We start from the raw sequence: 26,185 nt of genomic DNA, 5'->3' as shown, positions 1-26,185 counted from the left end.
AGTTTATCTTCTGCACTGGCTTATGCTTGGGACAATTAGGACTTCTTCATAGTTTAATAATAAGCTTATCAAGCCACCATTGAACAACATATGTGACTAGAAATTATGCTCTTGTCACTTGTGAATTGTGATGCAGCTGTACTAAGAATTGCTTTAGTAGAGACTATTCAGCATGTGCCTACAACCAATTATTTACCATGTGCCCAGCGCAACCACTCAGGTCATGTCAAGGCAATCAAAATGCTACACAATTTTTTATGTATTGCAAGCAATCAATGCCTAAAGATAGCAGAAAGCAAGCGTACCTCATAAGACATAGAATCTGGGTCAACATCATCCTACAAAGACATCAGAACCTCATTGTGAGATGATGCTACAAAACCCTTAAAAACAATACCCTGTGCTGTATCAAAGACAATCTAAATCATGCATTACTTTTCTGTCAAACAGAAAATAGTGGTACAAAGAGAAACAGTAACTTGAATCATTTGAGTTTTCTTCTTGAATTGTTCCTAACAAAATGTTATTTTACTCCAGAACTACGAATGTGTACAGGCCAAGCTTGTTTAGTAGTGTTCTATAGAAAGATCTCTAATATTAATGTCTTACTGTTGTTTGCAAGAACTCAAGCTTCCAATTATCCAATTTCTGCTGTGCTTAAGTGGGTATAGGTTAGTCAATTCTAGGAAATAAGAGTTGAGGGCAAGATCACAGATCTATGGCAGAGGAAATCCTAAGAGATGGGAGTCAAGGGCATATTGAATGCACAGCTGTTGACATCACAAGCATGGCCTCTCTTGGAAACACTGGTAAAACTGGTGGAGCTTTGAGTACAGAATTATCACTCCTCATAATCCCAACTTACTGAACACAAGCAACTTACATGATAAATAGAATCGAGCAATACTAGCACCTGGGAAAGGCTCTAACAATCTTCATAAAAGCAGAGGAAATTCTAGTAAAAGTCTGGCAAGCCTGGATTCTTGCACATGAAAACAATAATTTTCCAAATCTTTCTAACATGGACCACCAGATCTTCACTCAATGTGATCTTCTTGTCCCAAGCCTTTCCCCAGCCCGCTAGTTCCCAACCATGGCTTCAAAGAACTGCAATGAAATAACTTAGGCCCTTGTAGAGAAAAATTGTGACACCTGCAAGTATTGTCCTCTGGATTTTGGCTTTCACTCTTCCACATCATCGCCAAAATGGTGTGAAATTGAAGGATGAGGACATATAATCCTATGACTAAGGCCCCTTTTCATACAAACCAAGATGCACAACCACTAGCTTTATTCAAACCACCTGATGTGTTAGTCGGAAGTACAACCGTGGTGGTTTATGAGATGAGGAAGTAAATGAATGATTTCAGCACTCGTGTAGAACAAAATTCGTTTTAAGTGCATGTAGCCATCGATGACAATACAGAGTATGATAGATGATGAAACAAATCATATTGAGATCAAGGCTTACCAAAAAACTGGAAACTTTGGTCAAGGAAGAGCCTTCGTGAAGAGATCTGCCACATTTTCTTCAATATGTATGTAAGGCAATTGTATATCTCTAGCTAACATCTATTCACAAACACAATGATAATGGGTTCCACACAGTAGTTAGAAGAACTCTGGCTATCAGTGTAGAGAGGCATTGAAGACATCTAGTGCACATGGAGTTCTGCAAGCAGCTTGCAAAGCCAAACACACTTCACTATGGTTGTGAATGTTGCTCTATATGCAACCTCACAACTGCAAGTAGCAACTAGAGTCCATTTCTTGGTGAACCAAGAAACAGGAGATGTATCCAAGAAGCAATGGTTGCCACTACGAGAGACGCAGGCATTTGAGCATCCAGTCCAATCACTACTCAAATATCCTTGCAAAGAAAGTGAAGGATCAGCCTTATAGGAAAGGCGTATATTCTAGGTGCCTTTAAGATATTGAAAGGCACGCTTCACTACCTACCAATGAAGTAATGAAGGGTTGTGCATAAGCCTACTTAACTGGGAAACAGCAAACTAAAGATTTGGCCCAATGTAACATAACTAAATCAAGCATCCAACAGGCTATTGACATAAAGTAGTATAGAACAATCCACTACCATCATTAGAAGAGAGTATGGAACCATGCTGAAAGGAAGTAGACATGGGCTTGCACTCCTCAAACTCAAAGCCTTGAAGAAGTTGAAACTAGCCTTCAAAGCAAAGACAATTCCTGATTCCATTTAATGTGTCGAGGATCACATGACAATTCGCAAAAGCTTCAATCATTAGACGAAGAACGCGCAAGAATGAGCATGATATTGAGTAAGTTAAGTATCAAAGAGTATGACATGACTTTATATACTAGATAAGTCATGAAGTAACTAGACTAAAAACCACCAGATGAAGTCATTTTAAAAAGAAAAAGACATTTTTGAAAAAATAAGTCAAAATATATGACGTTTTTTATGCCTGGAAAGAGGGAAAGCATTAAATAATCATCCCCATGCCACCATCCAACAGGTAGGCAATCAAAATGAATATTTAATAAAACTCAATTGGCTCTTGACAAGTAGCCAAAAGAATCAGTTAACTGCATACTCCCCCTCATGCCTATAAATACACCCCCGCTCCTTCATAAAAAAAGCAAAAAGGAAGACCTCCTAATGATAGAAAAATTTCTCGACTTCTCTTATCCATTGAAGCTCGAGCCTTGAAAGAGACAAATACCCCCCTTCCATCTCATTTTCATTTTCTCTACCCCGTCTTACGCCTTCGCCCCATAAGACCATATCGCTAAGCGAAACGCTAGCAAAATTTTTCTAGACAAACCTCCAGCTCTCCTTATACCAGGCCAATTTCGTCTGACATCCGATGGCTCCAGAGGTCGCAAAAATTCAAAAAGCACATTTGAAGCAAGGAAAGCAAGAAACGCGGCCGATGGAGAAAATAATGCGATAGGAATTGGCGATGCATAACAGAGAAAATGCAGATGTGCGGTTGATGCTTTGAGCACAAAATTTTGGGGCTTTTGACCGTTCGTGTCAAATTTCATGCCCGTGGATACATGTACAACAGAAATTGCAGCTGAAATTTTGGGATTTCTCATGTAATGTGATGCATATGCCCTTGGAATGGCTATTATCAATTGTGGAATGCTATAGCACATGGTTTGGTGCTTCTTAAAATTTAATTATAGATCTGAAATCTGTGCTTCTACATGGTCACTTATTGCTGATTGGTACTTGTTTATACCTTGGTCACTTGGGTGACAGTTTTGGGCCTGCATTTGCTGTTTTTCTGTCACATTTGGGCTGAAAATCATGGCTGGCAGCAATGACAGCAGTAATCTGATGCACATAAAGAAGCTTAAAGGCGCACATAACTTTGCAATTTGGCAAAAGCAATGTTACAATATCCTGTAGCAAAAGAAGCAGGCAAAGCCGATCAAAACCAAAGGGGCAAAGCCCACGGACATGGAACAGGACGATTGGGATGAGTTAAATGAGCTTGCACACTCAACCATAGAGCTATCGATTTCTAATGCCTTGCTATTCAACATTGAAGGTTTGGATTCTGCATATGCTATATGGACTAGACTGGAAGAACTGTATGCACAAAAGAGTGTTGCAAGCAAAGTGTATTGGCTGAAAAAGTTTATGGATTTGCGTATGAAAGAGGGTACAGCAATGTCTACTCACTTGAGTGAGTTTAACTCCATTTTCAGCCAGCTGGTTGCCTTCAAGTTCATGATTGATGAGGAATTTAAGGCTACTTTCTTGCTTTGCACTCTACCAGAGAGTTGGCATACATTCAGGACTGCTATGAGCAATTCTAATGTAATCCTTTTGTATGCTGATGTAGAGAGTGCTCTACTTATGGAAAAGATGAATCGGCAGAACAATGCATCCAGTAAGTCTTCCAGTGCTTTCCATACTAGGGGCAGATCACAGCAAAAGGGAAAGTATGATAGCAAGGGACGCAATAAATCACGTGGCAAAGATGTTGAATGTCATCATTGTGGCAAGAAAGGTCACTTTAAACGTGATTGCTACAAATGGAAGAAAGAGAAAGGAAAAGGCAAGAAGACAGATGATAGCAAGGAAGAGAAGGACAATCAGCCTGTTAACCGTCAGACGAACAAGGTGGAAAATCTGGAAAAGCTAAAACCAGAAGACAAAGGCCAAGGCAAAGTGAAACGGAAGACAAAGGCGCGCCAAGAAAAATCTAGAAACACAAGAAGCGTAGAAAAGTCCCAAATAAGGGAAAATGCGCACAAAGAAAAGCGCAAGTCAATGCTTTGGTAAAAGAGCGCAAGCGCATCATAATTTAATTTAAGGAGCGTCAAACTCTCACCCCTGCAATTTGTAAATGTAGACGGGCGGTGGAAAGGAAGCTAGAAAGATAGGAGGACAATGGGAAAAAGGGCCTAGGCCACGGCCGGCCATGTAAAAAAGGGAATAAGGGAATGACCGCCCAAAAGGGATTTAGGATTTTGTATATAAAGTTGAAAAGTAAATGAGAAGCTCATTCTTGTGTGTGGCCAAAGCTTCTTCTTCTTCTTCTCTTGTTCCTTGCCTTCTTGCTTGTGCTCGAGTGAGGGATTGAGAGAGTGTGAGGGAGTGAATGTGTGAGAGTGAGGGATCGTGGAGAAGAAGCTCCCCATCTTCTCTCTTCATCTTCTCTTCTTCTCTTCTCTTCTCTTTTCTTATGCGGCTATGGAGGATGGAGCTTGACGGAGAGGGCTTGAGGTTGCTTGAGCTTGCCACAAGGATCGTGGAGCTACCGGAGTGCAAGAGAGAAGAGGGAACTCGATCGAGCATCAAGGTAAGCTCACTACACTCGTAAGGTAGGCATTGCGCGTCGGCTATGTGAGAGGTAGCCACGGCCACTCGGCTTGAAACGCTTGATCAATAAGCGGTCTGTAGGTCTCGGGGTAGAGCTCCGTAGCTTCCCTTCATTTTGGTTCCGTTGCCGGGACGGACGGAATCGAGCCTCGAGCGCCGCACGCATCGAATCGAGCATAGAAGTAGGATTTACAGCCCAAACCGATGCTCGAGATAGTTAGGAGATTTAGAAGGTTTTAATCCTTGGAGCAAGTAAGTATTTTGATTTATTGTTGAATATTAGAGTAGGACCATCCATCTCCATCTCTGTTTTTTATTTTTGTTGCATTAGGTTAAGATTAGGATAGGAAAAAGAGAGAAAACAGAAAGGGTTCTGCTGCTGCTGGAAACAGGGAAATAGGGGCACAAATTCAAATTTCCGGTTGGAAGAGCGTGAGGGATTAGCTTCTGAGGTTACAGCAAGCTGGGATGGGGCAATAAGAGACCCAGGAAACCAAGAAAGACCACATTTGACATTCTGCTTTGTGAGAGAGAGTGAGCTTGAGAGCCAAGGAGAGAGAGACCTGCAAGGAGATCCTTGGAGTGCCGTTTGATTCGAGCACCACAATGATTCCAGGTATGTCTGGCATTTCCTTGTAGTGTTTTGCACCTATCTGGAAGGCACTGGATGATTCCGTGGAGTAGGCGCTGAGCTTGAATCATCACGCGCAATCCACGGGCCGTCGTCTACGTAGCGTGACCAGCCCGTCCAAGTCCCAGAATCGAACCACCCAATTTTCGGACCGTCCGACTGCTAGAATCGGACCCAGTGTCAAAATCGGACCACGTGTCCTAGTCTCAAAATCGAACCACGTGTCCTAGTCTCAAAATCAGATGAACTGCAAGGATCGGACCACTTTTCCTAGTGTGAGAATCGGACCATTGATCCTAGCGCCACAATCGAACCACTCGCAGGAGTCGGACCACCCTATCCGACTAGGAAAATCAGACCAAAGTAGAAATCGGACTGCCCGATTTTCACAATCGGACCAGCCCGTCCGATTCTCAAAATCGGACCAGTCCGTCCGATTCTCAAAATCGAGCCAGCCCGTCCGATTCTCAAAATCGGACCAGCCTGTCCGATTCCCAGAATCGGACCATTAGCCCTTAGAGGCCAGAGACCAGACAGGATAACCGAGGATTCACCCCAAACAGCTAGACACTGAGCGGACCGAATTTAGAACTTGACTTGACTTTCGGTAACCAACCAACCAACCCTGAAGCAGAATAGAGAACGCAGCATGAACTTTCAGTAAGACCTTAGATCAGCCAGAACCTGCGCTTAGAGCCATATCACGCTACAAACGTGAGGGGAAGAGTGGAGTTTGCATTGAGCATTTCCTGCATCCACACCTCATTTTTTATTTTATCACCAAAGGTGCACTACAAGAAAAGAAAAAGCCTATTTTCGCATTGAGCACTAGAAAGCACGAAGCACAACTTGTGAATAAGATTGACAACTGCTTTCAATAACAAGGAACTCATCAGGAGATATAATAACATCAAGGAACCCACTATTAGGAGAAGATCCCAAAACATAGTTGGGTGCCTGAGAGCCCCATTAGCAGGACCTTAAGAGGACACGAAGATCCAGAAGGCGACAACATAGAGGATCAGACGCTGCCGAAGCTACTCAAACTGATCGACGACCTTGTGGGGCTGGAAGTGGGAGCAATGCCAGGATCACGAGGCGGACAAGGAGAGGACCGACTGGACTTGGAAGAATTCCCAGTCTTAGTGCAGGAGTTAGTCAATGAGTACGACTTGTTGACTAGGACGGTAGTTCAGGGCAGACTAGTAGAGGAAGTGGTAGCAAGCCTAGAAGAGGAAAGAAAGGCGATTAGAAAGGCGCTAGAGAGCATAATTGCATATAACCACGAGCAGAAGGCTAGGAAACTCAAACAAGATGTAGACATGTACGAGGCCCGGAGTGTGCTAGCCTTGGCTGGTGCAGCCAAAGCAGGGTCAAATGCAGAGAGAGAACGAGCAACAGAGGCTGACTTATCATTGAGTGAACTCGTAGCCAAGCGGCTCATGGACAATACGTTCGCTGAGCAGAGCGCAACAGCCTTAGCCACCGCATTACTCTCGGGATTAGGGGTCACGCAAGGGGCAAAGGGGCAATCTAGAATTCCTATTGTAGCAAAGCAGCTAGACAAGTATGAATCTAGCAATGACCCATATAGCTTTGTGGAGCAATTTGAACAAGTTTGCGAAGCAAACGGTCTCAACCTTGCACAACGCTCTCAAGCTTTCGGTCTGTGCTTAGATGATAATGGGAGAATTTGGTACACTAGTCTAGATGCAGCTGAGCGCACGAACTTTGCCCATCTTAAGGACCTCTTTATCAAGAGATTCTCTGAGGCAGGGTACTCTGACAATCTCATCGTCCGGTTGATGAATGTCAGTCCGAGGGAAAAGGAAGACGTAAGGGACTATGTCACTCATGTGCGTAGCCTCTTCAAGAGGATCCCTGCAAATGAGCGACCTAACAAGAAGGTTGTGTCTACCGTATTTATAAATGGGATTCGAAAGTGGAGCTCTACAAGGCTTTGGCTAGTAACTCCACTCTACACCGAGACGTGTGGGCTAGAGTCTTTGAAGAGGCAATAAGGGTGGACGATCAGCTTAGGGAGCGAAGCATAAGAAACACCACTCGGGACAGTACAAGTCAGAGAGCTCCAAAGCGGTCAACAGTTTCAGGAGAGAGAGAGAACTCTAGCATACAGGATAAGGGAAAGAGTGTTGACCAAGGCCAGGAGCTGGCTGAGATGAGAATGGAGCTTACACGATTGCAAGACCAAATGAGGAAACCTGTGCGGTCGCATGTGCAGTGTATACACTGTGGCGGTAACCACCCCCCAGCCGAGTGCCAAGATCCTAGATCTAGGCCGTGCTCGAACTGCGGTAGGTTCGATCATGACGCATTACATTGCAGACTACCAAGGAGAGTCCCATATGCGCAGCAATACAACCCTCCATACTTAGGCAACAGGCCACCTAACCTCTTTAGCAGGGGAGCCCAGTTGGCGCTTCCAGCACCAAATGACGCAAGACCGGCCATTCCTAGGCTAGAGATAAACCCAACAGGCATACCCAGACCATCAGGGCCCTATGTAACCCATCCACCGAGTGACGCTCCTGTTCCGTATATGAAAGAACCTAGTGAAGAGGAGACCTACGTGAACCCATACATATCCTATAATGAGGAAGACAATCCAATCCTGATGGACTACCGACCAGTACCGATGATGGCGCTAGGTAGAGGAAGAGATAGAGACTTTGGAGGACCAAGCCAAGATCCAATCTCATGCTGGACTTGCGATCAGGACTTGCGATCATCCAGGCCATGTTTCATCACGCTGCCCGGAAAGGGAACAGGCAAACAAGGACAAAGCTAATCTTCGATGCACCGAGTGTGGAATCACACACCTATTTCCTCACTGTCCTAGACAGAAGCCACAACTAGTTCTGCCAATGTACCCTCAATACCCTTGGGGCTGTTCGGTGTGGAGACCTTTGACAGTGAGGATGCGCCCATCCCACTATATGTCATGACGCAAGCAGAGACAAAACAGGCAGGCATCTCATTGCCTGGGCCAAGTAACCTCGATGCAGCCTCGTTGGGAAAGAAAAGCCAGAGAAGAATGAGAAAGAGAGCAGACGCAAAGATTACCCTTAAGACTGAGGACGCTACAACGCTAGTGACAGGAAAGAGGGTCACTGATGCAAAGGCAGAGACCTCAGCTCCTAAGATAGCAGAACTAGGGAGTGCCAAGGTAGGGGAATACCCCCACCCCAAACGGCAACTTGAGGCTATAGCCAAAGTCAAGGAGTGGGTCGACGCCTAGGAACACCTTAAGAATGTAGAGCCCATACTGGAAGACCAAATTGAAGATCTCTCTAGTGTGAGTACACCTGTTTCACCGCCGCGACCTCAATCGGGAAACGCACCCACACCACATGAGATGCCACAGAGGCAAGAATAGGAAGAAGCATGTCAGCAAGCTAACCAAGACATATGGCCAAAGAGTGCTAACCAAGGAGGAAGGCAACCACCCAACAACCTCCTCACCACTTTAGTAACCACGCCAGTAACCTTGAGCCTAGGAGATCTGCTTTGGCAGCACCCTTCCTTATGGCAAGAATTAAAGCACTAGGTGGAGGAAAAAAAGGAGCACACTGCCGCTGACTTGCAAGGGCAGGACGCAATCACGCAGATTCCAAGCCTGACGCTACACTCAGTTCCAAGGTCACTGCACGTCAATGCTTTCTGAGAAGGCACTGAGATGCATGCAGTCTTACCTATCTTAGTCTTGGGGGATGTAACACGAAAAGGAATCGTAGATATAGGCCCCGGTGTCAGTGTCTTGAGCCACGCAATTCTACAAGCCTGGGGAAACCCACCCGTGGAAACGGCTAGGTTCAATGTCACATTGGTCAACGGAATGAAGGTCAGACCATTCGGAGTCCTAAAGAACTGGCCAGTGAAGGTCGCAGGGGTGCAGTTTTCCGTGAACTTCATTGTCATGAAGGGAGTGGATTACGACATTCTGCTAGGCCAACCCTGAATGAGGAACGCTCGAGTCATTGAAGATTGGGGTAACAATCTCATCTTCTTGGGGAATAGAACAGAAGCGGTAAGGGTTGAGATGGATACCTGGAAAACTACCCCAACCGACCTTGATGCTATCTCAACCATGCTAAAAGGTGATGCACAGGCAAGCACACCGTTCTCAGATGAGGAAGAGCTATATAGACAAGCTGCTAAATCCCCAAGCATGCCAGCAAGGGAGCCCATCGTGCCACTCTGCATGATGGCAAGAAGCTCACGTAACCCAGGGAAACCGGTCTCGTTCCATATCCCCACCAACAAGCTCGAGCTTCAGGAAATCATAGAGTACCTGACCAATAAACTGAAGGGCAACATGGCTGCCAATCTAAAACCCCTAAGTGATCTTCTGGCTAAGCCTGAGTGGAAATGGACCAAAATTCACGATTTGAACCTATTATACAATTGGGCTTTAGTCACTAACGAAAAAGAGACTGGAGAGGAAAGCCTGGGGGATGACGAGCAGTCAGAGGGACAAGACTCTGATGATGAGGAGTACGAGGACTGCCGCTCTATTGGAGACAAGAGTGAAAAAGGGTTAGACACGATAGAATATGACACTGAAGAGAGAATGATCGAACAGATCAAGGCAGACTCTAGGCCTAGAAGGGAAAGGGCAGGCTGGAATGAAAGAGAAGTCATGCGGATGGAGTGCGATAGATCCTGGTTGGAGCACATAGGAGCCATGGATTACAAAGCAAGCAGGAGTGGCACAACCATTGGTAATTCCAGTGCTTAAGACGGATACACCTACTGAATTAAGACCCCCTGGCGAAACTCCTTCCTCAAGCGAGGAATGTGAGTTTAACTCGGAGTCAGAAGTCAGTATGGAGAGTGATCCCGAAATACCTCAACCCTCTAAGGTCAGACGCACCAAAGGGGACTTGCCTGTCCACCTAAGGCGCAGACGGCTAAAGGAGGAGGCCAGGAAGCAAACTAAGGACTCAGAAGCAGAGAGGCAAAAGAAGCCGCAGGATCTCCCCAAACGCTTCACAAAGTTTAAGAAGGGTGATAGAGTGGTGATTCTGCCAGGAGCAAAGAGACAAGGGCAAACAAGTGAGCCAATTGAGGGACCCGCCAAGGTCAAGGAAATCAACTTGGCAGGGGAAGGCGAGAAGCCTTGACCTGTGTTCATTGCTGACGACTTAACCAGGGATGAGGAGGCTAAACTTGTTGCTCTCCTACGAGAGTATGTCGACGCGTTTGCCTGGTCCTTGGAGGAACTTAAAGAAGTCGATCCTAGGGTTGTGACCCATAATATCCCAATGGTTCCAGATGCGGTGCCAACAAAGCAACGACCTTACCCTATGAATCCCAAACACGCTTATGCAGTGAAAGAGGAGATCAATAAGCTCATGAAGACGGGATTTATATATGAGATTAAGCACACGGATTGGGTATCACCTATAGTGATCGTTATGAAAAAGAATGGTAAAATTCGAGTGTGCGTGAATTACAAGAAAGTTAATGCCGCTATGAAGAGGGACAACTACCCCTTACCGTATACCGAGCACATGCTGGAGAGGGTAGCAGGCAAAGAAGCCTACAGCTTCCTGGATGGCTTCTCTGGCTATAATCAAGTGCAAGTGCACCCTGACGACAGGCACAAGACTGCCTTCGCCACGGAGTGGGGTGTATTCGCCTACATCGTTATGCCCTTTGGGCTAATGAATGCGCCTGCGACCTTTCAACATTGATGTGCACCATCTTCAAGAACATGCTTAGACACGAGCTAGAGGTGTTCGTAGACGACTTATGCGTACACTCTAGTTAGGCCGAACACTTAGAAAAGTTGAGAGCTGTCTTTGAACGGTGTAGGTTATACAACCTCTCATTGAACCCCTTAAAGTGCCACTTCTGGGTGAAGCACGGATGTGTCCTAGGGCACGTAGTGTCAAGGAAAGGCATTGCCACTGACTTCTCAAAAGTCAAGGTCATTGTCGACCTACCACCACCCATTAACTACAAGGGCGTTCAGTGTTTCTTAGGCCATACGGGATACTATCGACGCTTTGTACTGAATTACGCACTGATTGCTAGACCATTGTACAAGCTGTTGATCGTATTCGAGTGAACTGAGAAATGCCAGCGTGCATATGAAGAGTTGAAGAAGGTTCTCACCACTGCACCAATCTTACGAGCCCCAAACTGGAGCATAACGTTTCATGTACACATAGATTGTTGGAGCGCGAGGGTAGCGGAAGCGTGAAGATTTGCAGCAGAGGAAGTGAACAGGTGAGTGAGAGTGAGAGTAAGAGTGACGAACAGATTTGGGTGTACCAACAATGTGTTGGTACACAAAGAATAAAATGTATTTATACTTAGGGCCCGTAAGGGTGCATTCACATGTACAACATAACAATACACGTGTAAAATACACGGAGGTGAATAAAGGACCTTTACCTCCCACTTAAAGGTCCGAAGTGAACCTTTAACCAACTCCCACTAGTCGTATGCAATGCTCATGCTGAGCCTTGCCTAGACTTTTAGTGAGAACATCTGCAAGGTTGTCCTGTGTTTTGATCTTGGTCAAATGTGGTTTGCCAGGATTTGACATAAACCTGCTAACTACTCCCACTGCATGAGCAATGTCTGGACGAGTAGCCGCCATAGCATACATAAGAGAGCCACAAGCTGATGCATAAGGGACTCCCTTCATAGCATTGGCTTCCATGTTATCTTTTGGGCTGTTGGCTTTACTAAGCTTAAGGTATGGAGGTAAGGGTACTCCGAGAGGCTTAGCTTCAGCCATGTTAAATCTGTCCAGTACCTTTTCAATGTACTTTTCTTGAGATAAGAATAGCAATTTCTGTGTTCTATCCCTACGAATCCTCATGCCCAATATATGCTCTGCATTCCCTAAATCTTTCATGGAAAAAGCTGATTTCGGCTGATCTTTGAGAGCATCCAAGCTAGTCTTTCTCTTCCCAGCTAGCAACATATCATCCACATACAAAACAAGTATGATAGGGCTGCCATCTGTATCCTTTTTCATATACAAACAATGATCTGCATGGCTGCGTGTAAACCCATGTGAGAGCATAAAAGTGTCAAACTTTTTGCACCACTGCCGTGGTGCTTGTTTCAGCCCATATAAGCTGCGTTTTAGTTTACACACCAACTGCTCTTTTCCAGGAACTACAAAACCCTCGGGTTGTTTCATGTAGATCTCCTCATCAATGTCACCATGCAGAAAAGTTGTTTTCACATCCATTTGGTACAGCTCTAAATCCAATACAGCAGTGAGAGCAAAAAGCACACGTAGTGTGGTCATCTTCACGACAGGTGAGAAGACCTCCTGGAAGTCAATCCCTTCCTTCTGTGCATACCCTTTGGCAACCAATCTTGCCTTGTACTTGGGTTTCCCATCAACTGTCTTTACTTTGTAAACCCATTTGTTTGGAAGAGGCTTTCTTCCTTTGGGCAACGACACAAGATCCCAAGTATCATTAGCATACAGAGATTTAATCTCTTCCTGCATAGCTAGCTCCCACTTATTGCTGAATTTGCATGACTTAGCCTCTTTATATGTCAGAGGCTCACCCTCATCAGTAAGCATCACATAATGCAAAGAGGGGTCATACCTATGTGGCTGCCTTCTTAGGCGTGTAGACCTGCGTACCCAATGATCTACATTCTCAGGAATCGGATCTACATCTGGAGGCATGTTATTTTCAGCATTTATTGGCTGCTGTAAGCCATTTTCAGCATGCTGTTCATGTTGTACAGCACCTTCATTTTCATTTCCAACACCTGCATTTTCATAATCAGCAAGTCTATCTTGCTGTCCATGACCTCCCTGTGCTTCTATTTGCTGTCCATCATCATCTGGCTCAAAGATAACCGGCTGATCATCAGTTTCAGCCTGTGGTACAGCACCATGAGGCTCATCATTTGAAATAATAGGTGGCTGCGAATTCTGAAATTTGACCTTTTTCATGTCTTTATCAGAGGCTAAAGTTCTTTTCAGCAACTTTGCCTCATTAAACACAACATTACAGCTGCGAACAATTTTCTTGGACTAAGGTAGCCACACTCTATAGCCAAATTCACCCTCATCACCATAGCCCATGAAAATGCCTTTGGTGGATTTCGGGTCAAGTTTATTCCTCAGCTCATTTCTAACATGCACAAAAGCATCACAGCCAAATATTCGTAAATGGTCATATGAGGCCGGTTTGCCAGACCAAACCTCCTCAGGAATGCCATTATTTAGGGACCTGTTTGAAGAGCAGTTGCAAATGTGAACTGCAGTTTTAAGTGCCTCTCCCCAAAATTCATGAGGGAGATTAGCAATGGACAGCATGCACCGCACTCTCTCACATAGAGTCCTATTGTATCTTTCAGCCACACCATTTGAAGAAGGGCTGTAAGGGGCTGTAAGCTCCCTCTTGATCCCATGCAAGTCACAAAAGGACTTAAATTCATTAGACGTGAACTCACCCCCATTATCAGTTCTCAAGCATTTCAACTTTCTACCTGTCTGAGTGGTCACGAATGCATGAAAAGTTTTAAAAACAGCAAACACTTCACTTTTCTTTTTCAACAAATAAACCCAAATCTTCCTGGAACAGTCATCAATAAAAGAGGCAAAGTATGCAGCACCACCCAACGATTTCAAAGGCATGCTACATACATCAGAATGCAGTAAGTCCAATACATTTGACTTACGGGAGACACCAGAGTAAAAGGAATTTTTCATTTGCTTTCCAAACTCACAGTCATTACAAAAATCAAGTTTAGAGCCTTTTCCATCAACCCTCTTCAAAGAGGTAAGAACATCAAGACCTTTCTGGCTCATATGGCCTAATCTCTTATGCCATAACTCCAAATGACAGCCAATTTCAGCAACTGCAAGAAACTTGCCATTCAAAGCTTTACAGTGCAGACAATACAAAGTGCCCTTCTTGGTCCCTTTAGCAATCAGCATGGAACCCCTTTTTAATTTCCATAAGCCACCACCAAACAGTGTGGTGTAACCATGCAAGTCAAGCTGTCCAACAAATAGTAAACTCTTCTTGATGCCAGGCACATATCTGACATCTTTCAACACAAGTTCTTGCCCATTATCCAAAGACAAGTGTATGGTGCCAATCCCATCAATGCTGCAAGCATGATTATTTCCAAGGTAAACCTTGCCATAACAGCCTGCATCAAAAGTAGCAAAACACTCCAGGCATGGAGTCACATGGAAAGAGGCACCAGAGTCTACAATCCAAGTCTGAGTGACACAATCATCAACTGACAAAAGTGCATCAATCACATCAGCCTTGGTGATCTGCATATCCTGCATGTGACATACAAGGGCATCATAATCCACTGCACATAATACATCAGCCTCTGCATCTGAGAGCTCCTCTATGACAACACTAGAGGCCACATTGGCATTTTCCTTGCCTTTACCTGCCTCAGATGCATCTGTCTTTTCCTCTTTCTTCTTTTTGTCTCCTGCATTCTTCTTTCTCTCTTGTTCCTTCTTGTAATACCTGCAATCAGGCTTCTTGTGGCCCTTCCGACCACACTGATAGCATGTAACATCACTCTTTTCTTTTCCTTTGCTCTTGCTCCTGCTTCTCTGTCCAGCATTTGCATTTTTCTTTTCAGCCCTGCCTCTAACATTATAAGCTGAGTTGATGCCTTCTCCACTAGACTTACGTCTAATTTCTTCATTCAAGATCGAACCCCTCACACCATCATATGTGAGATTGGGGTTATTGCTGAGAGAAACAACCAAAGTCTCCCAAGAGTCAGGCAATGTCATGATCAAAAAGATCGCCCTCAACTTATCATCAAAATCCAAACTTGCATCCTTGAGCTGATTTAAAATGCCAGTAAATGCACTCAAGTGCTCAGCTGCATGCTTGGACTCATCCAGCCGCATATTCACCAACTTACGCATTAAATGCACCTGATTGACAGGTGTGGTGATCTCATAGGTAGTCTTCAACTTCTCCCATATTGCATGACCAGTGTCTAAACCCTTAATGTTTGTCAAAATGTCATCAGTGACACCTATCTTTATATAAGCCACATCCCTTTTATTGACTTTGGCCCAATCCGCCTCAGACATTTGTGCGGGTTTATCCATTTGCAAAGCATCCTCACAATCCTTTAAGAACAGTATGCCCTGCATACGATCTTTCCAAAGATCAAAGCCCTGACCATCAAATCGCTTGAATTCCATCAAACTTTTAATGTCAGAACTGGAAGAAGTTGCAGCCATTTTTTACCAAGTACAAGTGTAAAAGCACTGAACTGCAAGAGCACAAGCTAAATCAGCAAATACACTGCTGTTATTGCATAACCAGCAATAATCCTCTGCTGTTTTGACATAAACCAGCCACTGCACAGGCAAATAATGCAGAGATTTATGAAATTCTGCACAAAATCCCAAATTTCCAGGTCCAAATGTGCGCAAATGTCAGCCAAACGGACTCAGCTGAGCAAAATTGCATCAATACATGAAAAGCCCCAATTTTCCTTGGTCCAATGCCAAGAAATTTTACTCGGATGAGCAAAATTCCAACAAATTTTGAAAAATCCCCAAATTAATTGAGGTCAATGCGCACAATGTCTGCAATTTCTGACACAGATGTCACTGTCAAGCATAAACAGCATCAAATCTGGGAAAAGCCCCAAATTTCCAGGTTCAAATTTGACCAAATCTGAGAACTGTGCTTGCGCGCGCGAACTCCCGTCAGTGGCAAAGAGGTTGCTTGCATTAGAAAAATGTAAAGATTTCTGGAAGAAAAAATGTGTCGAACTGCAGCCGTTGATTGTCGCACTGCCCGTCAGATGCCACGCAGCCTTGCGTGAGCTGTCGCCTGCTCAGAAAAATGCCAAAACTGCATCACGTGACTGTGCAGCCTGCGCCTGGTGCCACGCAGCCTGTCGCTGCAGTTTTTGTGACCAGCATTGACCTGTGCAGCCTGCGCCTGGCTGCTCGTGACCTGTTCTTGACTGCCTGCCTGGTCAAAAACGACCTGTCCTGGCTGCTCGTGACCTGTTTGACTGCCGCCTGATCAAAAAACGACATGTCCCTGCCTGCCAGGTCAAAAACGACCCGTCGCTTGTCTATCAGGCTGTCGCTTGCACAAAACGTGACCTGCAACACTGTTGCCTGACTGTCCAGCACATACACGTGCCTGGAAACAGTGACGACCTGACCTGTATGAGAGACGACTTACTGATTTCTCGCGAGCGAAGAGCTGGTGTTGTCTCACACGGACTTCGAGGAGCGCGAGCACCTTAACCTCAGCTCTGATACCAGTTGTTGGAGCGCGAGGGTAGCGGAAGCGTGAAGATTTGCAACAGAGGAAGTGAACAGGTAAGTGAGAGTGAGAGTAAGAGTGACGAACAGATTTGGGTATACCAACAATGTGTTGGTACACAAAGAATAAAATGTATTTATACTTAGGGCCCGTAAGGATGCATTCACATGTATTGTTATGTGTAAAATACACGGAGGTGAATAAAGGACCTTTACATCCCAACATAGATGCCTCTAAGTTTGCTATTGGAGCTGTTCTATGCCAGCCTGGTGAGCATAACCTAGATTACCCCGTGAGTTTTGCCAACAGGCAGCTCACTGAAACGGAGATGAACTATTCCACTACAGAAAGGGAAGGGTTAGCCATGGTGTTTGCTGTAAAGAAATTTAGGCATTATCTGTTGGTCACCCCCTTCATCTTTCTTGTTGACCATCAAGCCTTGCTTTATCTCGTGAACAAGCCGTGCGCTACAGGTCGCATAGCTAGATGGTTACTTCTCTTGTTGGAGTTCGATTTCTCTGTGGTTGTACGTAAGGGAAAGCAGCACTACATGGCTGATCACGTGTCCCGCATACCCACAGGAGAAGCTGCTGGACAAGGCATACCTGATGACCTACCGGACGCTCACCTCTTTGGCCTGTCTAGCGAATGGGACTTGTTTAGAGCCGATCTGACGCCATATTGGACCGATGATGTAGTTCAAGTGCTAGAGAACGGTCTACCTGAGAGACCTATTGAGAAAGCCGGGCTAAGGAGACTTATCTTGAAGATCCAGCCATACCAACTCATCGCCGGCCAACTCTATAGGCTATGACAAGACAGTTTGTTGCGTAGATATGTGTGTGAGCACGAGATGCACGATGTATTGAGAGAAGCGCATGGTGGAATAGCTAGAGGACACTTTAGTGGGGATACAACAGCCCGTAAGGTGCTACAATACCAACTATGATGGCCCACCCTATTCCGTGATGCTGCTAAATTTGTAAAACATTGCGATCAGTGCCAGAGGACTAAGGTGTCTGTGCTTAAGGATAAGATGGAGTTGACCCCCGTAATAGCACGACAGCCCTTCGAAAAATGGGGCATTGACTTCATTGGACCTATCAGTCCTGTGGCACAGTACTCCTAGGCACGCTACATCATTGTGGCAACTGATTACCTGACGAAGTGGGCAGAGGCAAGAACCACTAGGAAGAACGACGCTAAAACCACTGCGAAGTTCTTGTGAGAGCACGTCATTTCACGTTTTGGTTGTCCAATTGAACTAGTAAGTGATCAGGGCACGCACTTCATTAATGAAGTGATATCCCACCTGCTCTCGACCTTCCTAATCATTCATAGAAGGTCCTCACCCTACTACCCTCAAGCAAATGGCCAAGTAGAATCCACGAATAAAATCCTAGTCAACGTGCTTACGAAGGTGGTATCCACATCACGAAGTGACTAGGATAACAAATTAATGGCGGCCTTGTGGGCCTATCGTACAGTTTATAAGACGGCTGTAGGACAGACGCCCTTTAGGCTGACTTATGGAACGAAGGCCATTCTACCCTTAGAGTTCTTTGTCCCTAGCTTAAGGATAGCAGCCCAGGAGCGTTGGGAGGGAAGAGAGGCTTGGACCAACCGCTTAGTGGAGTTAGAGCGTCTCACGGAGACTCGACTCTTAGCCGCCCATGCTCTGATTTGTGAGAAGGCACGCAGAAAGATGTGGTTTGACAAGCATGTCAAACAGCGCAACTTTGATCAAGGGGACCTCGTTCTACTATACTCTGTGAAGGGTCACAAACAGAAAATGAAATTTTGAGGACTAGGACCTTTCTGAGTACGTACAATTAGTAGAACAGGCAATGTTGAATTGGAGACGCTCAAAGGTGAGGGAATAGGCTTTTTCAATAGCAATCGCATGAAAAAATACTATGCTTCTTCCCATCCATTGCACGAGCCACCTATGCTTGAAGCCCCTATCAACGTTTGCGTGGCCACTATTACCGAACTGACAGATCCAGATGAAGAAGCAGTAGCACCCACCTACCTACGAATCACGACCACTGCAGAACGGACGTATTCTTTTGATGTCTTGATCGACGAAGGTGCCGACTATAATATCTTGACGCATGACCATTGGACACGCATTGGTCAACCTGAATTACAACCCACAAACGCTAAACTCGGCCCATTTGGAGGCACCACTTACTCACTCTTAGGAAAATGCAAAGTAGCTGTCTCTATCGAGTCTGAAAGTATACCAGTCTTCTTTTATGTGTTGCCAAACACTAAAGGGGCCAATAATAAGTCACTACTAGGTCGCTCTTTTAAAAAGCACACGAACTGCAATGTGGACTATAACCTAGATCGCATCCATCTTGCTATAGGCAATGTGCGCATAGTGACTACTTTCAGCAAGGGTTATCTTGATCCTTCTACAATTGCAAAGCCACTGATAGAGACCCCTATGACCACGCCTATGACCAAGCCTAGGGAGAAGGGCTGTGATATCTCACCCCACGCTCAAACTGCTAGAACCAAGCCCACCAAGGCCATTCACAAGGCCAAGGAGTCCACGCTCATATGGGTGCCAAAACGACAAGGGTCACCTCCTTGTAAACCGCAGAAACGTGCTTCTTAACGCAAAAACTATCAATCACCGCCTAAGAGACAGCTCAGACGCTATCGACATAGACGCACGACCATGCCGCGATGGACCCCCAAAGATCTCTTGCGAGCACAAGGATACTATGAGGGCAACCCCTGGATATGGGTGCCTAAGAGTGGACATTCAAGAGACTCAACTCTAAGCAACCTCACTCCAACTAGAGAGGCTTGCACATACGGAGCCCAGGCTACAAAGCAAGCTGGACCAACACCGATTGTGATCAATGAATCCCAACACATTTATCATCCAAAGCTAGATGCCCTAGAATTATCCAAGTCACAGGAGTTGAGCACCCCCATGCCGGCTCAAATAGAATGCAGCACACCTCCTATGCCACTAGAGCCCCCCTGCAACATCTCAAAGTGCTTCTGAGTGTAAATTCCCATCTATGACGCCATCAATGGAGTCACTACTGTCCAGCCCAATTGCACCATCACCACCAGCAAGTCTTAGGCCTCAGGATCTTGCTGAGACCTCGGGAGATGACATAGTGACATGCATCAAGGAGTTAGATAGCACATTCACCACATTCGCTAGGAGCTATGAGAGGCTTGACCTAGGACTTCTCGATGAACCCCTTGCTTCTAATGTTCGTGCATTGCCATGCACTTGAAAAGACTACGAATTTATAACCGTCAAATTCCCCAAAATTGCCACCGAATTAATCGCTAATGGAGAAATCTCAAAGGAGCAAGCCATTCTCAGAAGACTAATTACCTCGTACCGCAAGCCTGCTTGCTCTACACCTGAACAAGAACTGGAGGAGCTCACACAGCTTGCCAGCTCTAATTCTTTGTTCTTACAACTGTGATATGCCTTGCGACTCCAATGGGAAAAAAAAGGCTGCCACATCATGACTAATGCCGAGCAAAGAAGGGCAATCAAAACAATAGAACACGACCCTACTTATGTGGCACCTCTTTCGTTTAGGGTTTTGGCCATTACATGCAACATACACTTAGATGACCATGTGTTAGCCCACCCTTACATTGACCAATTCCTTACGGAAAAAGAATTGCACGTTGCTAGCTGCCTCAACTCCAGGGACATCTTTCATGATGTCTTGACCTATATCACCCAAGCTTCCATACGACGATGTGAACTTGATCGTCATGCCCAGCTTGAATATAACCCTAACCTCGTTGGCCAAGTAACTCACCTCACAAAGTCCACGTGAGTCCTCATTCTTCCCTTGCTAATCCTAGAAAGGATTCCTTTAAAACTTAAGGAAGAGGGGGGAGCAAAGTGAGAGCCAAGTGATGTAGCAAGGTATAGTGATGGATGAAAATGATCAACTGAATTTAAATAGGAAAGAATGCAAGGAGAAAATAGATGCTACTTTGGAATTATTTCCAAGTTTTATACCTCTGAAGCAGCACGGCAAATTGTCACACGCATTCTTTCTTGGGTTTTTGTTAGTGATGAGTTAATTTTATAACGCTAATATTGGCATGGTGTAATGACAAGCATCTACCATGGCAGGACAAGAAAAGGGGGGTAAACTTCCATTCACTGAAGAGGAGCTGACAAAGTATGGGATCAGTGTTGAGGCACATGGATTTAGCCAGTTCACGTTAAAACATCCCCTGAATTTGGACAAGGCCATCCTGGAAGAGCCGGCAGTGAAGGAGTTGGTGGATAAATGCAAACTCCGAAAGTATGTGGAAAAGGTCGGACAGGCTGTAGATTACAACATGTGCGTTGACTTTTTAAGGAGCTCTGATGAAGGTAGGAGCTGTGGCACGGTCACAGTAAGGACTGGTGACCAGGAAAGAAGGGTGCAAGTGCCCCTTAATGCAGCTATCGTCGAGAAAGTTCTGGGGCTTGTGTCCAAGAAGGAGAGGCGCCCAAGAAGAGATGTATATACCATGATGGGAGTCAAAAAAGATGACATGCACACAGTGGATGAAATCAGTTTGGCTCATATTCCAGACCCCGCAAGAAAGATGCAAGCTAAAATGGTCCACGCCCTTTTCTCAGGACAGAGATACAACGCTTTAATGAATAGAATCGGGGTGCCATTACTAGAGAGCATCGTTGCAAGAGTTCTAGAGGAGGTGGATTGGAACGGTTTTATGCAGAAAACTATCAAGAGTTAGCCGCGCTCCTGGCTCCAGCCGCAACACCAACTAGTGGGGAGTCTCCTACTTCTACTGCACAATCCGCAAGGAAAAAGCCTGTCTCGAAAGCCTCCACAATCAGATATGGCGGTGTCCTGACGGCAATCATCCATGAGGCTATCAAGGATACTGGTGTTCATAAAGAGCAAGCTATGCATCAAAGCTCACCTCACCGCGAGGAAGAAGGCTCGAGTGAAAGGACAATAAGCAACAAAGGAAAGCTGGAGGTACCACCTACTCAAGCGGCTAAACCACGGAAGCAAAAGAAGAGTGACAAGAGCCAAAAGGAAAAGAACGAAAGGCTGAGCAAAGAAGAGCGAGTCGAGATGAAGAGAGCTCAAAGAAAGTCAAGAAGGGTGAAGGAGGAAAAAAAGAAGAGGAAGAACTCGAAAAAATTAGAGAAGAATCAAAGAGGACAGAAAAAGAGAGGCAAAGAAGGGCAGAGGAGGAAGCAGAAGAACTAAGAATGAAAGAACTTGCTGAGTTGGCAGAGGCCACTCGTAGATCTATCGAAGAAACCCATGGGGGAGGAGAGATCGATCCTTTGAGTCCCCGCCATGAAGTTGAAGCAAGTGGCAATGTGAAAACGGCCCCAGTAATTGTAGACAAGGGTAAGTCCCTGCTGCACTCCCTGCCTTCCTCCTTTGTGCCAGAACCAACCGACACCACAACCACAACCACCCCGCAACCCACGCCCTCTCTAGACACGGCCCAATTGATGAACATGATGCAGCTACTTGGCAGTAAAGTGGCTGAAATAATACCAGAAGCGGGGCCATGACAGAAATATGATTCGTAGTAGACGGAGAGGAACACAGCAGTAATACACCGGCTAGCAAGGGTGTAAGGCTCTTGATGATGATGATGATGGTTATTGCAAGATTTGATGATGAAAGCCTCGCGAATGGTTCTTCTCATTTCATGGAGAGAAATACTTCTCTCTCTCCTAGGAAAGTAAAGGTAAGAACAAGAGTGACTCTTTCTTTAGTATAGAGCAAGAGCGAGAGAATAGGTATGATCTCTTTCTATCTAGTAGATGGAGTAGGGACAAGAGTAGAGGTATGACTTCTAACTAGATTGATAGAATAGGATAGAGTTCTTCAATGTCTCCTCTTCTCGGATTAGAGTAGAAGAGGATGAGAGACCTTCAGCATATCCCCTCCTTGGGTTGAATGGAATAATGTCTCCTTGTCTCATAAGTAGAGCCTCCTCCTCTCGAATTGATGGAGTGGAGTCTCCTCGTCTTGAGCAAAAAGGCCCGCTGCCGCAAATGCGGAGTCTAGGCAAGATCCAAAACGACAGAAGCTAGAGGCATCAACCACTACAGCCCCTACTCCCATGCCATCTGGTGCCGACTATGACGCTTATGTGGCTGAGCTTCTAGCACAATTGGACAAGGCAAAAGAAAAAAAGAAGATAGCCCTGGTGGAGTTAGAAAGAAAAAGAAACTTCGGCAACCTTAAGGCTAGAAGTTTCAAAGCAAGGAGCCGACCGAAGAAGGGAAGTGAAAACTCTACAAGATCAGCTGGAAGCAAAGACCAAGGAAGCCTAGGACAATGAGAACCGCCTAAGACAAAGGCTGGAAAATGAAGAGCAAAACCAGGTGGCAGAACAGCGAAGCTTGAAGTTACTAGTGCAGCAGTATGCTGACTTGGAACAGAGAACTGCCGAACTGAAAAGGTACAGACAGATAGAAGCTCAGGAGGGCGAGCCAAGTGAGCAACAAGAAGATGCCATAGCTTTCCGGCTATGGTATGAACTTGAAGAACAAGACAGACTGGAGAGGGAAATAGAGTTCTTAAAACAAGAAAGGCCGAGAGTTCCCGCAGCAGGAGCACAAAGACTGCAGAATGAGGCACAACGACTGCAAGATGCATTGGAGATTACCAAGGGAGACATAGACGCCCTCATGGCCATGGCCTTCACCCAAAGAAGACTGCACTTTGCAGAGATCCAAAGTCACGAGCAGCTTGTGCAAGAAAAGTCAGAGCTATTGACTGAGGCAGAAAAAAGATTTAGCATTGCAAATCAAGCAAAAGAAATGGCTGAAGAACAGCTGGCTCGAAAATCTAGGGAAAGGAATCAACTCTGGTTCTTAACGAATGAGCAGCAGCAAGTTGTGACAACCTTGGCAAGTGAGCTGGAGGAGGGAAGAAAGAAGATGGACGAGAGAGCCAGTGAGTGGGAAAGAAACAATTTCGAAAGAGTTAGGGATTTAACAGAACGCTTGGCGGTGACTGAGTGCGAGAGAGTGCTTACGGAGTCCAGGGCAGAAGCTGCTGATGTATGTGCCAACACACAAAGGCAAGCCTTCCTCAGCACAGTACTACTTGTCACCCAGGCGGAGGGCAATGATTCAGTGGAGAAGGTAAGAAGGAAGCTAGAACTGACCACCCGAGTACTAAAATATGGCCCTCAAGAACGGGAGCTTCCAACAGGCACAGGAATCACAAAAGAGCAACAATTTCACTACCTACGCCGTGCCGGCCTCTCCACTGTTGAGCTTAAGGAACTTCGGTTTGAAGAGCATGAGCAGCCACCACCACCACCACAAGCGGTTCCATCAGTTGTCGAGCAGAATGTCGAAAACGGTCCAGACTTTGAGCAGGATGCTGAAGAAGAGCAACAAAGAATGCCCAGTCCGTCTCTACCAGACCTCCCGCCTAAAGAGCCCGAAGACGCCCAAATGCCCGAGCGCATTGTGGCAGCCAAAAGAAAAAGACAAGAACTAGCAGAGAAAGCCCAACGCAGAGCACGATCACTACCAAGACAATTCCTTGAAAAGCCTGTGCCACTACGAGGGGATCCCCTTCCTGTCGATTAGCCTCAGGAATTGGTCATATGGCGTCAACGGGAGTTTCAGACGAGGCCGTTTGAACTTTCATTTGCTTATCTGCGCTCTCTGGACTGTGCTTTGCCTCTAGGTATTCTAGCCAAGATCAAGGATCTGGCTAATGATCTTGCAAACAGGTGGATAGAGGAAAGAAGCCTCATAATAACCAGATGGAGGCAAGAGCCTGAAGATTACTGGCAAGACAAGGTAAACAAGATTCCCAAAACCGTCAAAGGCTACGAGGCACAGCCGAAGTGGCGGAGGAGGATTTGGAATACTAATTTTTTCGCCTAGACCGCCTTCTGCAGCTTGCTCCCTAAAGAACGCAACGACCCCATCTACATGCCTTATCCCCGTAGGCATGGAGTTGACTACGATCGAAGTATTCATGGGGATTTTGACTTTCATAAGATATATAATGTTAATGCCCGGAGCCCCGAGGAATGCCTAGTCTTTAGGTTAGAGGATCTCCTCCCATCTATCAACCGCTTCCTCGCTGATTTTTCTTCTTGCCCAGATCCAGCCTTCTTAACTACCTGTAATTATCTTAGGCTTATCAAGTTCCTACTGATGCAGAGACCCACAACCGAGAAAGCCCACCTCCCTCCACTCTTTTTTGACATCAACCTAGGGATAGAAAGTAGAGCCATGACTAGACTAATGATGAGGGCAACCCTACTTCCCTCCTTTTGCCTAGAAATCTTAGAGAATATGAGTGATACCCGCTTCACGAGGTGCAATCATCCTTTCTTGTCATCCACACCTCTGAAGGCCGGAGCCGGTATTAAAGAATATCTACAAAGTCGCCCATTCCTATCCCAATGCTTGCGACCGCCTCGTAATCCAGCTGAAGGTGATAGGCATTAGCCAAGACATCTTCCTTGTATGTAATTTTTCAACAAAAAAAAACAAAGAGAAAAAAAAAAGCACGAGAGCTCACTTCACTCGCTACACCTAGGGTTTACACCTAGCCCCTCCCCCACTTCACGCTTAGGACACATCAAGGGCAAGACTTCCAGACCTATCACCCTAAGTTTTGCACTGCACCTCCAACAACACACGAACTGGGTCCTCAAGTGTGGGACATTACCAAGGGCTTACCCAAGGTTAGACCCATCTCCCAATTCCACTACACATGCACTTACACCACACCGTGAGACAGACACACCCCTTAGGGAGTACACAACTTTCTCTTGCAGGCTATGATCGTGAGTCAGTGAATGGCTACCCAGCTAAAGAAGATCATCCGCTAATAACCAGGAATTTTTCCATGAGTCGGACAGGACACCACTACAACAGCTTCAGGAGCTTTTGCATACTCCGATGGTTGGATGGACCAACATGCTTGATATAGCCGACCATCTACCTATTGAGGGCTACCATGACTGAACCAAATCAAGCAGAAGGAAAACTCAGTGATGGACCCACCATTGGCATAGATTTTGGAACCTCATATTCTCCAAATGATTAGAGATGCCGATGCAAAACCTTTATCAGCCGTCGCAGAATGAGAGCTACAACTGTGTGAGAAATGCCGAGCATCTTCATGAAGTCTAAAGCACGCCGGAATCTCTCCCGGTCATCGTAATCACACTCCATCACCTCTCATTCACAACAGCACCTTTTGATTGTGGTTATCTATCCACCAGTTCCACTTAGCAACAACCCCAACTATCCCACTACTCCCCACCACAGCGCCATGGGACTGGCACTCGTCTAGGAGGGGGATAATGTTAACCGTCAGACGAACAAGGTGAAAAATCTGGAAAAGCTAAAGCAGAAGACAAAGGCCAAGGCAAAGTGAAACGGAAGACAAAGGTGCGCCAAGAAAAATC

The 26,185-nt window shown here is 45.6% G+C and overlaps 1 protein-coding gene across 1 annotated transcript in view; it reads right to left on the bottom strand.

Annotated features, from left to right (window-relative positions):
• The window catches only part of LOC148024876 (E3 ubiquitin-protein ligase BIG BROTHER-like), a 49,527-nt gene that overhangs the window by 1,490 nt on the left and 21,852 nt on the right, over positions 1-26,185 (bottom strand). Inside the window, exon 4 of the mRNA XM_087694546.1 lies at positions 306-338. Within this exon, the coding sequence (XP_087550672.1) occupies positions 306-338 (33 nt within the window). The remainder of the gene's footprint in view (positions 1-305; positions 339-26,185) is intronic.

The sequence above is a fragment of the Lygodium microphyllum genome, chromosome 15, assembly GCF_053477565.2.
Source record: "Lygodium microphyllum isolate KBCC chromosome 15, Lygodium_microphyllum_v1.1.10, whole genome shotgun sequence".
Taxonomy (NCBI): domain Eukaryota; kingdom Viridiplantae; phylum Streptophyta; class Polypodiopsida; order Schizaeales; family Lygodiaceae; genus Lygodium; species Lygodium microphyllum.
This window is presented reverse-complemented; position numbering and strand designations above follow the sequence as displayed.